Source organism: Chiloscyllium plagiosum, unplaced genomic scaffold, assembly GCF_037043375.1.
Source record: "Chiloscyllium plagiosum isolate Xiang-an unplaced genomic scaffold, Cpla_swu_hap1 HiC_scaffold_27, whole genome shotgun sequence".
In the NCBI taxonomy this organism is placed as follows: Eukaryota; Metazoa; Chordata; class Chondrichthyes; order Orectolobiformes; family Hemiscylliidae; genus Chiloscyllium; species Chiloscyllium plagiosum.
Window position 1 is genome coordinate 75,660,664 of NW_028270165.1, and position 14,224 is coordinate 75,674,887.

The 14,224-nt window shown below is 45.8% G+C and overlaps 1 protein-coding gene across 3 annotated transcripts in view; it reads right to left on the minus strand.

Annotated features, from left to right (window-relative positions):
• Positions 1-960: 960 nt before the first annotated feature.
• Positions 961-14,224, minus strand: part of LOC122543548 (uncharacterized) — a 398,874-nt gene continuing 385,610 nt past the window's right edge. Inside the window, exons 1-3 of one of the 3 annotated variants that reach the window (XM_087974937.1) lie at positions 11,196-11,465; positions 7,527-8,988; positions 961-4,845 (exon numbers count right to left, since the gene is read on the minus strand). In XM_087974937.1, coding sequence (XP_087831063.1) covers positions 8,203-8,796 — 594 coding nt within the window. In that variant the 5' untranslated portion in view covers positions 8,797-8,988; positions 11,196-11,465 and the 3' untranslated portion in view covers positions 961-4,845; positions 7,527-8,202. Of the gene's footprint in view, positions 4,846-7,526; positions 9,129-11,195; positions 11,466-14,224 lie in introns of those variants that run through there. The other 2 variants (XM_087974935.1, XM_087974936.1) reach the window with 2 other exon arrangements.

A 14,224-nucleotide genomic window follows, 5' to 3' on the forward strand; every position in this document is an offset into this window, starting at 1 on the left:
AGCAGACAGAGGGTAGGGGTGTTAGAGAATGGGGAAATGGGGAGTAGGGGATAATGGAATGGTGGCAGAGGGTTCGGGGGAGAGAATGAGGGGATGCAGAATGTGGGGAGAGAGAGAGAATGGGCGGGGGGGAAGAATGGACGGGGGACAGAGAATGTGGGGAGAGAGAGAGAATGGGCGGGGGGGAAGAATGGACGGGGGACAGAGAATGGGGGAAGACAGTACAAATCCAACTTTCCCTAGGACTCCTATTAGTGTCCCATGAACTGGAACCCACTCCTCCCACAGTAGTTTTGGGGCAATCATTTCTCAATATACACATGGCTAAGGCAGTAGAATCATAGAATCCTGACAGGCCTTTTGGCCCATCGAATTCACACTGACCCTCCAAACAGCAGCCCACCCAGACTCACCCAATTACCCTACAGCTCTGCAATTGCCCAAGGCTAATCCACCCTAGGCTGCACATCACTGGACACATTAGCATGGCCGATCCACCCTAAGCTGCAGATATTTCGACTGTGGGTGGAAACTGGAGCACCCGGAGGTAACCCATGTAGATACAAGGGGCAGAATGTGCCAAAGTCCACACAGACAGTCCCCCGAGGATGGAATCAAACCCAAGTCCCTGGTGCTGTGAGGTTAACTTGCCCCCAACTTACACCCAACGTGTCCTGCCCTGCCTTCCAGCTCCATCTCTGAGCCCAAGGTCCTCCATCACGCATTTGCCATAGATCACAGCATCCAGTTCCTCCCACTGTCCTCAAATGGAATGACAAGTCCCATTGAGCCCTCAAATGTGTGTTGTGTAACTGCTCAATTGGTTCTCATACACACACCTCTCACACTCACCCAAACACACTCTTACATACTTACACTCCATCAACACATACAATTTACTAAGCATGCACATACGCAAACAGTCTCTCTCTCATGTACACACACAAGTTATGGGGAGAATTTACATTTGCAGACGTATTGTATTTTGCTCAAAAACACAATCTACAGGAAGTCAATCTGTATAGTATTTCATAAATTCCTACTTTGGAAATAAACCAGTCTGACTCAAAATTGGGATACAGACAGACTATCTTCACACCTTTCATGCATTGTCTGAGCTGAGATGTCACTTTTTTTTAAAAACCTTAAGTTATCCCAAGAATGTGACTTAAAAGAAGTTCTGGGATTTACATATTAATGAACGGTAACCTGCAATCCATTCTAAAAGATGAAAGACTTAACAGTGATCCAAGTTTGTTCAATATATAATTTCAGTTGCATGATACTAATCTTTTTCTGTAAATTCTGTGTCTTATGATCCTGCTCCACCCAATGAAGGGGCGGTGCTCCGAAAGCTCGTACTTACAAATAAACCTGTTGCACTTATAACCTATGTGCTTTTTAATCTGTTTCTAGTGAATACAGCCCACACAACCAGCTGTTGAGTGTAAACATTTTTATAATGCCTATGAAACGATGCAGAATCTGCAGAGGTGAAAATTTTATAATTTCTAATGATGCTAGCTCCTCATTCACTGCTCCTTCTGATACATGACATTGGAAACTTAGTGCTGCAGGCTGAAGGAAATGAGCAGCTTTAAAACACAAACCTTTCGGATCTCACAGCTTTCAATGTCTGAGTCTGACAGTAACTTCAGGTAATAATTATTGCAAACCAACTTTGTTACATCTCCAGATCTCCCCAGCTAAAAGGTAGCTTATTTTTCAACAGCCCCAAGTGCACACACTCCCCACCAAAGCTGGCCAAAGTTCAATGGTGCAATACCTTAGCAGGGATGACCGTGGAGGAGCAATGGCGGATATTTCTGTGTATAATGCAGAAGTTGCAGGATCAGTTCATTCCTAAAAGGAAGAAAGATCCCAGGAGGAGGCATGGGCGGCCGTGGCTGACAAGGGAAGTAAAGAAACATATAAAGTTAAAAGAGAAAAAGTATAACATAGCTAAGATAAGTGGGAAAACTGAGGACTGGGAAGCTTTTAAAGAGCAACAGAGGATTACTAAGAAGGAAATACGCAGAGGAAAAATGAGGTCAGAAGGTAAACTGGCCAAGAATATTAAGGAGGATAGTAAAAGCTTTTTTAGGTATGTGCAAGGCAAAAAAATGATTAGGTCAAAAATTGGGCCCTTGAAGACAGAAACAGGGGAATATATTACTAGGAACAAAGAAATGGCAGAGGAATTAAATGGGTACTTCAGATCTGTGTTCACTGGGGAAGACACAAGCAATCTCCCTGAGGTAACAGTGGCTGAAGGACCTGAACTTAAGGGAATTTATATTTGCCAGGGTTTGGTGTTGGAGAGACTGTTAGGTCTGAAGGTTGATAAGTCTCCGGGGCCTGATGGTCTACATCCCAGGGTACTGAAGGAGGTGGCTCAGGAAATCGTGGATGCGTTGGTGATTATTTTCCAGAGTTCAATAGATTCGGGGTCGGTTCCTGAGGATTGGAGGGCTGCTAATGTTTTACCACTTTTTAAGAAAGGTGGGAGAGAGAAAGCAGGAAATTATAGACCAGTTAGTCTGACCTCAGTGGTGGGAAAGATGCTGGAGTCTATTATAAAGGATGAAATTACTGCACATCTGGATAGTAGTAACAGGATAGGACAGAGTCAGCATGGATTTATGAAGGGGAAATCATGCTTGACTAATCTTGAATTTTTTGAAGATGTAACTCTGAAGTTGGATGAGGGAAATCCAGTAGATGTAGTGTACTTGGACTTTCAGAAAGCTTTTGATAAAGTCCCACACAGGAGGTTAGTGAGTAAAATTAGGGCGCATGGTATTGGGGGCAAAGTACTAACTTGGATTGAAAGTTGGTTGGCTGACAGGAAACAAAGGGTAGTGATAAACGGCTCCATTTCGGAATGGCAGGCAGTGACCAGTGGGGTACCGCAGGGATCAGTACTGGGACCGCAGCTTTTTACAATATATGTTAATGATATAGAAGATGGTATCAGCAATAACATTAGCAAATTTGCTGATGATACAAAGCTGGGTGGCAGGGTGAAATGTGATGAGGATGTTAGGAGATTACAGGATGACCTGGACAAGTTAGGTGAGTGGACAGATACATGGCAGATGCAGTTTAATGTGGATAAATGTATGGTTATCCACTTTGGTAGCAAGAACAGGAAGGCAGACTACTACCTCAATGGAATCAATTTATGTAAAGGGGCAGTACAAAGAGATCTGGGTGTTCTTGTACACCAGTCAATGAAGGCAAGCATGCAGGTACAGCAGGTAGTGAAGAAGGCTAATAGCATTCTGGCCTTCATAACAAGAGGGATTGAGTATAGAAGCAAAGAGGTTCTTCTGCAGCTGTACAGGTGAGACCACACCTGGAGTATTGTGTGCAGTTCTGGTCTCCAAATTTGAGGAAAGACATTCTGGCTATTGAGGGAGTGCAGCGTAGGTTCACGAGGTCAATTCCTGGAGTTACACTGAAAGACTGAAGCGACTGGGCTTGTATACCCTTGAGTTTAGAAGACTGAGAGGGGATCTGATTGAGACGTATAAGATTATGAAAGGATTGGACACTCTGGCAGTAGGAAACATATTTCCACTGATGGGTGAGCGCCGAACCAGAGGACAGCTTAAAAATACGGGGTAGACCATTTAGGACAAAGCTCCGGAGAAACTTCTTGACCCAGAGAGTGGTGGCTGTGTGGAATGCTCTGCCCCAGAGGGCAGTGGAGGCCCACTCTCTGGATTCATTTAAGAAAGAGTTGGATAGAGCTCTCAAGGATAGTGGAATCAAGGGTTATGGAGATAAGGCAGGAACAGGATACTGATTAGGAATGATCAGCCATGATCATATTGAATGGCGGTGCAGGCTCGAAGGGCAGAATGGCCTACTCCTGCACCTATTGTCGATTGTCACCCCACTTCCTTTACTGAGTCAGCACTGAGTTGTCCCTTTGTAATTGGATCCTTGGTACAGCCATCACCTGTAGCAAATATTGCCTGACTCAGCAATTTCAACCTATACACTGTATCCAAGTAAATGTCTCCCCAATCATTTGCCAGGGGAAGCAGTCAAGAGTCAACCACACTGCTTTGGGTCTGGAGTCACATGTAGGCCAGACCGGGTAAAGGATTGCAGCTGGGATGACTGAGTAAATCCTCTCCCACAACAGCAGCTTCATTCCCTAAAAAGGGCAGGAGTGAATCAGATGGTTTTTGTTCCCCCCCAAAAATAGTTTTGTCATTAGAGGCTGAACTCCAGATTTCTGACTGAATTCCAATTCCACAATCTGCCACAGTTGGATTCGAACCATTGAGTCCCCAGAACCGGGTTGATCGTCCAGTTGGTAATGGCACTCGGCCGTCACTCCTTCAATCCCCCTGCAATGGCACATGAACTCACTGGTGCCTCTGCAGGTGGGAGGAGCTGGTGAAGCACGAACAGCAGGTGAACGGCCTCTCCCCAGTGTGGATCCGCTGGTGTGTCCACAGGTTGCACATTTGACTAAATGCATTCCTGCACTCCGGGCAGGTGAATGGCCTCTCCCCGATGAGGACCTGCTAGCGCATCAGTAGGATGGAAGAATTAACGAATCCTTCCCGCACACAGAGCAGGTCAACAGTCTCTGGTGGTGTGATTTTGATGCCCCAAGCTGAATAAATCATTAAAGTGCCTTTCACAGTCAGTGCCCTGAATCTACCTCACTTGGGTATCTGTGCCTCAATGTTCTTCCTGCCACAATCTGTCAAGCAGACAAAAACAAACATTTCTGCTCAATTGGAATGGCTGCTGATATTGAAGTCCCAATGAATCAAGTGGCTCTGTTAGAAGTTCATGTATTATTTGCTTTCAGATTTCTTTCTGCAAAAGAAATCGCAAAATAAATGATCACTGTCAGTACAGTTAAATGAACATAACATAGGTGACAATTCCTGTAGATTGCCAGATACCTGCTGATCACATTATCCAGGACACAAACCTGAAAACCCTCATGCAACCAGATAGCCTTAAGTGTGTATGGAGGAAAACTTCATTTTGGTGACAATGACCTGGAACAAGCTGCTGAGAAAGGTGCTAGAAATGGAGCTGGAATCAGGGACATGTCAAGGCTACTTGAGAAAAGAAAGCCATTAAAGTTGCTGAAGGATTTCCTTCTGTCCTATTCAATGAAAATGATGAAAAGAAATACAGGACGTAACTCCATTACTACATTAGAAGGTGAAGAATAATAGCCATGAAGCTTTTACAACAGCCAACAGCATCAGATATACACCACATGAAGCAACATACATTGACATTTTATATCAATGTGCCAACCCCTTAAATGCTGCTCCATTCCATGAAAAGCTACTCTTAATTGTGAGCATGCAAAAAGAAGCAATCTTTTTCCAAGGTGCAAACTGTTTTCAAATAAATGTGCCAAACAGGGGAAAAAATGAAAATACCTTTAAGAGGGGCAGAGAGCATCTGAACACCTTTGCAGAGTCTGCTCCCTCTCTGCATTCACTTCAGTTGTCTGCTCTCCTCCCAGCATTAAAAATCACAACACCAGGTTATAGTCCAACAGGTTTAATTGGAAGCACTAGCTTTCGGAGCGACGCTCCTTCATCAGGTGATAGTGGAGAGCTCAATCCTAACAGAATTTATAGCAAAAATTTACAGTGTGATGTAACTGAAATTATACATTGAAAACTTGATTGTTAAGCATTTCATCTGTTAGAATACCATGATAGTTTCACTTCTTTCATGTGTAAACCACAAAACTTTTTTTAAAAAGTTGCATTGTTAGATTAGCTGTTAACAACGGTGATAGCTAGACAATATGTTGAAGGTGTTGGCCCCCTGTGTTCTCTGTCTGTGCCATGATGTTTAGATTGATTCTAATCTAAAAAGTGAGATAACGGAGTTTTACATAAACACAAGGGGCCAACACCCTCAACATATTGTCTAGCCACCACCTAGATAGTTAACAGCCAACCCGAGCATGCAACCTTTTTAAAAAAGGTTTTGTGATTCACACATGAAAGAAGCGAAACCACCACTGCACTCCAACAGATGAAGGCCCATCAGACAATCAATCTCTCAATTGCACAATCTCAGCCACACCACACCGCAAATTCTCGCTACAGACTGTGTTAGGGTCAAGCCCTCCACCACCGCCCGGTGAAGGAGCAACGCTCCGAAAGCCAGCGCGCCTCCAACCAAACCTGCTGCACTACAACCTGGTGCTGGGCGAACTCCAACCCCGTACACCCCAATGTTGAGTCTTTCATCAGTTCGAATACCATGATAGTTTCACTTCTTTCATGTGTAAATCACAAAACCGTTTTTTTTTAAAGTTGCATTTTCAGGTTAGCTATAACCTTTAAAACGGTTTTGTGATTTACACATGAAAGAAGTGAAACTATCATGGTATTCAAACTGATGAAAGACTCAACAGACAATCAAGGTATTTTCAATGTATAATTTCAGTTACATCACACGAAATATTTGCTATAAATTCGGTGTTAGGATTGTGCCCTCCACAATCACCTGATGAAGGAGCGTCGCTCCGAAAGCTAGTGTGCTTCCAGTTAAACCTGTTGGACTATAACCTGGTGTTGTGCGATTTTTAACTTTGTACACCCCAGTCCAACACCGGCATCACCAAATCATGAATGAGGAATGCAAAGGGGGAGACATTGCTTTGCTCTCGGATGTTCGTCAGAGGGAAGGAGTTTCACTTTGAAACCGACAGGGCTACCTCTGCGTTGTGAGGTCTATGGGACGGGTCAGGGCGGGGGAAACCCTGAAGGAGCCAATAGAAGCCGCGGTGCTGGCCGCTGACATCCCATGCTCCACCATTGGCCAGCCGCCCTGCATTGCACTAGACTATTGTTCTGGAATGTAATATTAATGGTTCTTTCATTTGTAAGTCTTTTCATTTTAAAAAGTTTAAAATAGCTTCAATAGGTGCCATCTCAGCTCAGATAATGCATTGAAGGTGTGAGGTTAAAGTCTGTGTCCCAATGTTTTTACCCTACCCATGCCCCTCATGATTTCAATATTCCAGAAGTGGCTGAACCAACATCCTGTACAGCCACAACATGACCTCCCAATTCCTCTGGACATCTGGGAGCAAAGCAATGTCTCCCCCTTTCCATTCTTTGTCCTGGGGAGAGGGGGATAGGGGGAGACTGTTCACTTGTAGCAAGGGAAGAGTGAGTGAGTCCAAAGGAAGGTGTTTAGGGCATTTAGGCCCCTTTTAAACCTTTCCCTTCTCACCTTATACCTACGCCCTCTAGTTTTGGACTCGCCCATCCTGGGAAAACATAATTGGGTATTCACCATATCCATGCCACTCATGATGTTATAAACCTCTATAAGGTCACCCCTCAACCTCTGATGCTCCAGAGAAAACTGCCCCAGCCCATTCATCTTTACCTCAAACCCTCCATCCCCTGGCAACATCTTTGTAAACTTTTTCTGAACTGTTTAAGTTTAAAACCCTTCCTGAAGCAGAGAGACTCGAGCAGAACACAGTATTCCAGAAGTGGCCTCACCAATTTGGGATATCCGGTCGGCATGGATGTGTTGGACCGAAAGGTCTGTTTCCATGCTGTCGAGTTCTTTGACTTTATGGTAGGGATGTAACCCATGTCCACATTCCCTTCTCCATGCTGCCACTTGTTGTGTGGCTCAGACCATGGGAACCTCAGTTGGTCACCAAATCCTGACAATGTCCAAGTACCTTGGGGCATTTCTCAAAAGCTACCAGGATTGTAAGCCGCCGCCAGAAACTTTATTTTTCCTAATTGTCCGACCTTCAGCATTGGACGAGCTTTCGCTGTTTCCCATGTAATCATCCTGACAGCCTCATTGGAAGGGAGATACCGGAGCCAATCTTTACATGGGGTAGATTTTCTCAGACTCACAGCAAGTGAGGACTGCAGATACTAGAAAGTCAGTGTCTAAAAGTGTGGCGCTGGAACGTGATGAAGGGCTTGTGCCCGAAACATCAACTCTCCTGCCCCTCGGACGCTGCCTGACCTGCAGTACTTCTTATAGTGGCACACTTTCCAACTCAAATTTCTACAGAGTCAAACATTTCAGGTATATACTTCCTGATGTCACTGCATGTTCCAAATCATTAAGTGTCTCTTAATAGATGCTCAACTGACCAGTGAATGGGTACTCTCTTGAAGTCACACCCACACAGACGAAGGATTTAAAAATTCTCTACTCGGTGTGACTGGAGAGGTGTCTCAGCAGATGGGATGATCGACTGAAGGCCTTCCCACACACGGAGCAGGTAAACGGCCGCTGCCCAGTGTGAACCCACTGGTGTATCTGCAGGGCGGAGGAATCCGTGAAGCCCTTCCCACAGATGGAGCAGGAGAACGGCCTCTCCCCGGTGTGAATGTGCTGGTGGGTCAGCAGGGCGGTCGAATGGGTGAAGCCCTTCCCACACACCGAGCAGATGAATGGCCTCTCCCCAGTGTGAACCCGCTTGTGTCTCTGCAGGCCACACGAATCAATGAACCCCTTCCCGCAGACCGAGCAGGTGAACGGCCTCTCTCCGGTGTGAATGTGCTGATGGGCCTGCAAAGTAGACAGCCGGGTGAAGCCCTTCCCACACTCTGAGCAGGTGAACGGCTTCTCCCCGGTGTGAACCCGCTGGTGGGTCACCAGGGTGGACAGCTGAATGAACGCCTTCCCGCACACAGAGCAGGTGAACGGCCTCTCCCCGGTGTGACCACGGCGATGGGATTCGAGCAGACACGGGAATTTGAATTCCTTCCCACAGTCCCCACATTTCCACGGTTTCTCCATGACGTGGGAATCCTTGTCTCTCTCCAGCTTCGACAATCAGTTGGAAGACCACTCACACATGGAATGTCCCTTGCTGCTGCACATGGGGTATTGCCATTTCAGGCTGCGTAACCTGTTAAAGTTCTTCCCAGTCAGTTCATTGGGACACTCTCACTCAGGTCTGTATGCCTCAGTCTCTCTGATGTTTGAAACCTTGCAAAGCAGACAGAACAGAACAGAAATAAAACAGTGCGAGATTCAAAGGCTGATGATATTCCTATGCCAATGAATCGATTGTCTCCATCAGATCGTGTTTTGCGGTTTCTGTCTGCAACTCCTTCCCTTCTCATATCCTGTAAAAGGTGATTACACAAGCCATTACCATCTGCACAGGATAGGAATTCCAAACAGACAATCCTCGTTCCTGTGGAACATTCTTTCTCCTCTTCTTCCCCCAAAAATGGGGATCTCCATTCACCAGTCTCCCTCCATTCTCACCCTGCTGTAGCTATTACTGTCCCCACTCCAAATTCTCCTAAAAATACTGATTCATGTCGACTGACAGACCTTTGCTAGTTTCTTCCTGCCCTGGAGGAGAAAGTGAGGGCTGCAGATGCTGGAGATCAGAGCTGAAAATGTGTTGCTGGAAAAGCGCAGCACGTCAGGCAGCATCCAGGGAACAGGAGAATCGACGTTTCGGGCATAAGCCCTTCTTCAGGAATTCCTGAAACGTCGATTCTCCTGTTCCTTGGATGCTGCCTGACCTGCTGCGCTTTTCCAGCAACACATTTTCAGCTCTTCCTGCCCTGGACACAGCTTGTAAGAGATTGGACCAGGAATGGGCCATTCAGCTCATGGGCTTGCTCTGCAATTCCATCAGATCATGTGTGTCCTGCTGCACCCTTAACTTCATTTCCTGCCTGTTCTCCATAACCTTTCATTCCCCTGTCACTCAAAGTTTTCTTCAATTTAGCCTTGGACACATTCAAAGAGCCAGTCTCTACTACTCCCTGTGGGGGAGCATTGCAAAACCTAACGAGAGAATATATTCCTCATTTCTGCCTGAAATGGAAGCCTCTTATTTGTAATCTGGGTCGTGTTCCAGATTCCCCTGACAAGGGAACATTTTATCTGGATCTACCCTGACAAGCCCCCTACCCACCTCAGAATTCTATTGGTTTAAATAAGGTCATCTCATTCTTCTAACGAGTCAGGAAGCTGCCTGACCTGCTGTGCTTTTCCAGCAACACTCAACTCACATGCTTCTAAACCTCAGTGCAGAATTGGAAAGTTTACAGATGTGAAACTTGGAAATACTGTACACGGTTCTCTGGTACAATCTCTATGGCAAAGTGTTGACCAGAATCCACTTTAAGACCAATCATTATCAGCATGCTTCTTGTGCAATATCAGCCCTTTTGAGATTTAGTATCTTCCAACCAGGCTGATCCAGCAAGACGACAAGTTTCAACAGTGTGCCTTTCTTCAGCAAGGTTCAAGATTGTGGTTTGTGTCACATATAGACAGGGTGCTTAAAAAGGCATTTGGAGGACACTCCATCACTGCACAGTCCTTTGGGTGTCCAAGTTGGGACGTTATGTTGAGGTTCTGCAGAACATTGGTGAGGCCTCTTCTGGAACACTGTCCAGTTCTGGTCACCCGGTTTTAGGAAGGATATCAAGCTGGAGAGAGTTCGGAGGAGATTTACCAGGATGTTGCCGGGTATAGAAGGTTTGAAGAAAGGCTGGGCCTTTCTTTCACTGGAATGTATATAGTGAGGCAAGAAGTTAATAAAATAATGAGTGATATAGATTGAGTTAATGGTAGTTATCTTTTTCCCTAGGATATGGGGATTTCACATTTCTAATAAGAGAGGAGAGCAATCTAAAAAACACAAGGGCCAATTTTTTTGTTTTACACAGAGGGTGGTTGACATGCATAACGAACTTGTCAAGGAAGTGTAAGATGCAAGTACAATTAAAGAAGATTGGAAAGGTACGCAAATAGGAAAGGTTTGGAGGAATATGGGCCAGGAGTAGGCAGGTAGGGCAGGTTTAGTTTAAGATTATGTTTGGCATGGTCTGGTTGTACCAAAAGGCCGTGCTGTGTGATTCTATGACTATGACTGTATAACTGTACTGCCAAGCAGCTAATTATAATTTGCTGTGCTGTTAAATGCGAACCATCTCTTGGGGAAGCCCCCCTCTTTAATTGAGAGCATTAACCAAACAAATGAATCTACCAAGTGAAGGAAGCAAAGCCTGTCAATGTCTTCAATACAGAGACAAAGCCAACCTTTCCAGAGTCTACCCCCATTCCTGGATTCATTTCATTTTATTCCCTTTCAGCAAGTCAACAATTGAACCCCAGAATGAAAAAAAATGAAAAAGGGGTGAGAAAAGAGAGAGTGTCGTACTCACCGATGTTGGCCAGAGGAAGGATGTTGCAATCTGGGGTGAAGCTCAATATTCCTTCAGAGAGAGAGGAGCAGCAGCAGCTTCAGAAACTCACGGTCCAACTTCCGCATTCAGGCCATAGGCGAGCTCTGATTGGCAGGAGGTCCAGGCTCCTTCCGGTCCTCCTGAGATTCCCATTGGTCAATCTCCAGGCACGGCGGACAATAGGCTTGTGTGACGGAGTCAAGATGAGAGTGGTGTTGAAAAAGCGCAGCAGGAAACCCGACGTTTCGGGCAAAAGCCCTTCATTAGGGATGCGACGGCGGGCGGCTGGCCAATGGCTGAACAAGCAGCTTGGAAAATGGGGCGTCACCAGCCGACACCGCGGCTCCTATTGGCTCCTTCAGGAGGTCTCCGCCCGCCATTGTTCACGTTAGATGTAGCCCTGTCAGTTTCAGAGTGAAACTCCGCCCCCTCTGGGCAACATCTGGGAGCAAAGCAATGTCTCCCCCCTTTCCACTCCTCATCCTGGGAGGGAGGGAGCTGTTCACCTGTAGCAACTGGAGTGAACCCAGGGAGGGAGCAGGCTCTGCAAAGGTGCTCAGATGCTGTGTCCCTCTTCAAGGAATTCTCATTTTTTTCCCCTCAGTTTGACATGTCTATTTGAATACAATTTGCACCTTGGAAACCGACCGCTTCTTTCATCATTTTCACAATTAAGAGGGTAGTTTCTCATAGAACTGAGCAGTATTTAATGATATAAAATGTACATATGCGTTGTTTCATATGGTGTATGTCTGATATTATTCGCTGTTGTAAAAGCTTCATGGCTATTATTTTTCACAATCTAATGCAGTAATGGAGTTATGGCCTGTATTTCTTGTCATCTTTTTCATTGAATAGGACAGAAGGAAATCATTCAGCAACTTTACTGGCTTTCTTTTCTCAAGCAGCCTTAACATTTCATTGTCATGTCCCTGATTCAGCTCCATTTCCCAGCATCCTAGTAGGCAGCTTGTTCCGGATCATTGTCACCTAAATGAAGTTTTCCTCCAAACACACTTAAGGTATCTGGCTGCATGAGGGTTTTCAGGTTTCTGTGTCCTGGATAATGTGTGATCAGCAGGCATCTGGCAATCTACAGGAATTGTCACCTATGTTATGTTCATTTAACTGCACTGACAGTGATCACATATTTTGTGATTTTTTTTTGCAGGAAGTCATGTCGAAAGAAATCTGAAAACAAATGATACGTCAACTTCTGACAGTCACTTGATTCATTGGGACCAAAATATTAGCAGCCATTCAAATTGAGAATAAATGTTTTTGTTAGCTTGAGAGATTTTGGATACTGGTGTGGCAGGAAGAGCATTGAGACATAGATACCCAAGTGAGGGAGATTGAGGGCACTGACTAAAAATCGCTTTACTCAGCTTGGGGAATAAAAACCACACCATCAGAGACCAGAGACTGTATACCTGTTCTGTTTGTAATTGCAGCTGGCTGGCGAACCCAGAGCAACACAATGACACCCCCCCCCCCCCAACCCAACACACACACACACACACACAATGGAGAAGTGCGGTAATGTGGGGACTGTGGGAAAGGATTCCCTTCCCCTTCGGTGCTTGAAACCCACAAATGCGTTCACACCGCGGAGAGGTTGTTTATCTGCTCTGTGTGTGGGAAGAGATTCATCGAATCTTCCTCTCGACTGACGCACCAGCGGGTTCACAACGGAGAGAGACTGTTAACCTGCCCTGAGTGCGGGAAAGGCTTCAGTCAGATGTGCAACCTGCCAATGCAACAGCGGGTCCACAGGGGAAAGAGGGCCCCGTGTGTGGGAGGGGGTTCAGTCAGGTGGGGAACCTGTGGACGCACTATCAGACCCACACGAGGGAGAAGCCTGCCCCTTGTGTGGGAAGGGATTCACTTGCTCGGCTGCGTTGCTGAATCACCAGCAGCTCCATATTGAGGAGAGGTCATCCACCTGCTCCGAGGGCAGGAAAGGATTAACCGATTCTTCCGGCCTGCTGGCCCACCGGTGGGTCCATACTGGGGAGTGGCCGCTCACCTGCTGTCAGTGCCCAGCTCCTCCCACCCTGAGTTCACATGCCATTGCAGGGGGATTGAAGGAGGGACGGCCGAAGTGCCAATATTGACTGGACTATCAACCCAGTTCTGCAGAGTTCCGGCTTCGAATCCCGCCGCGGCAGAATTGCAATCCAGTCAGAAATCTGGAGTTCGGAAGCTAATGATGAAACCATTTTAGGGTGGAAATGAAACCCCATCTGATCCACCCTTGTCCTTTTTAAGGAAAGAAACTGCCGTTGCGGGAGAGGATTCACTCAGTCGTTCCAGCTGCTTCCTTTACCAGGTCTGGCCTACACATGACTCTTGACACGGCAGTGTGGTTGACTACCCCTGCCCTGGCAAAAGAGCGGGAGAAATTTACTTGGATACAGTGTATCAGTTGAAATTTCTAAGTGAGGCAATACTTCCTACGGGTTAAGGCTGGACCAAGGATCCAATTACAGAGATTACAGAGTCATACAACTGAAATGATATATAGAATAAATCTGGATTGTTGTTCCAGCTTTCACCTTTTAAATCAGGTTGCATGGTTCCGTTCAACATTAATATGTCAATCCCAAAACTTCATTTAAGGCACATTCTTGAGATAATTTATGGTTCTATAAAAAGAGGTGACATCTCACTCCACACAATGCATGAGAGATGTCAGGTTAGAGGCTGGTGCTATCCCAATTTTGAGTCAGACTGGTTCCATTTCCAAAGTTTGTGAAATCTTACATGGATTGACTGCCTGCGGATTGTGAGCTTTTTGGGCAAAACAGAATGTATCTACAAATATAACTCTGCAAATGCAAATTCACCTCATAGACATACATGTCTGTGTGTGTGCGCATGAGACAGAGAGTGTGTGCATGTGTGTGAGCGCACATGAGAGAGTGTTTGTGTGTGTGCATGCTTGGTAAAGTGTGTGTTTGATGGATTATAAGCCTGTGAGAGGGCACATCTGTGGGTGTGAGTGT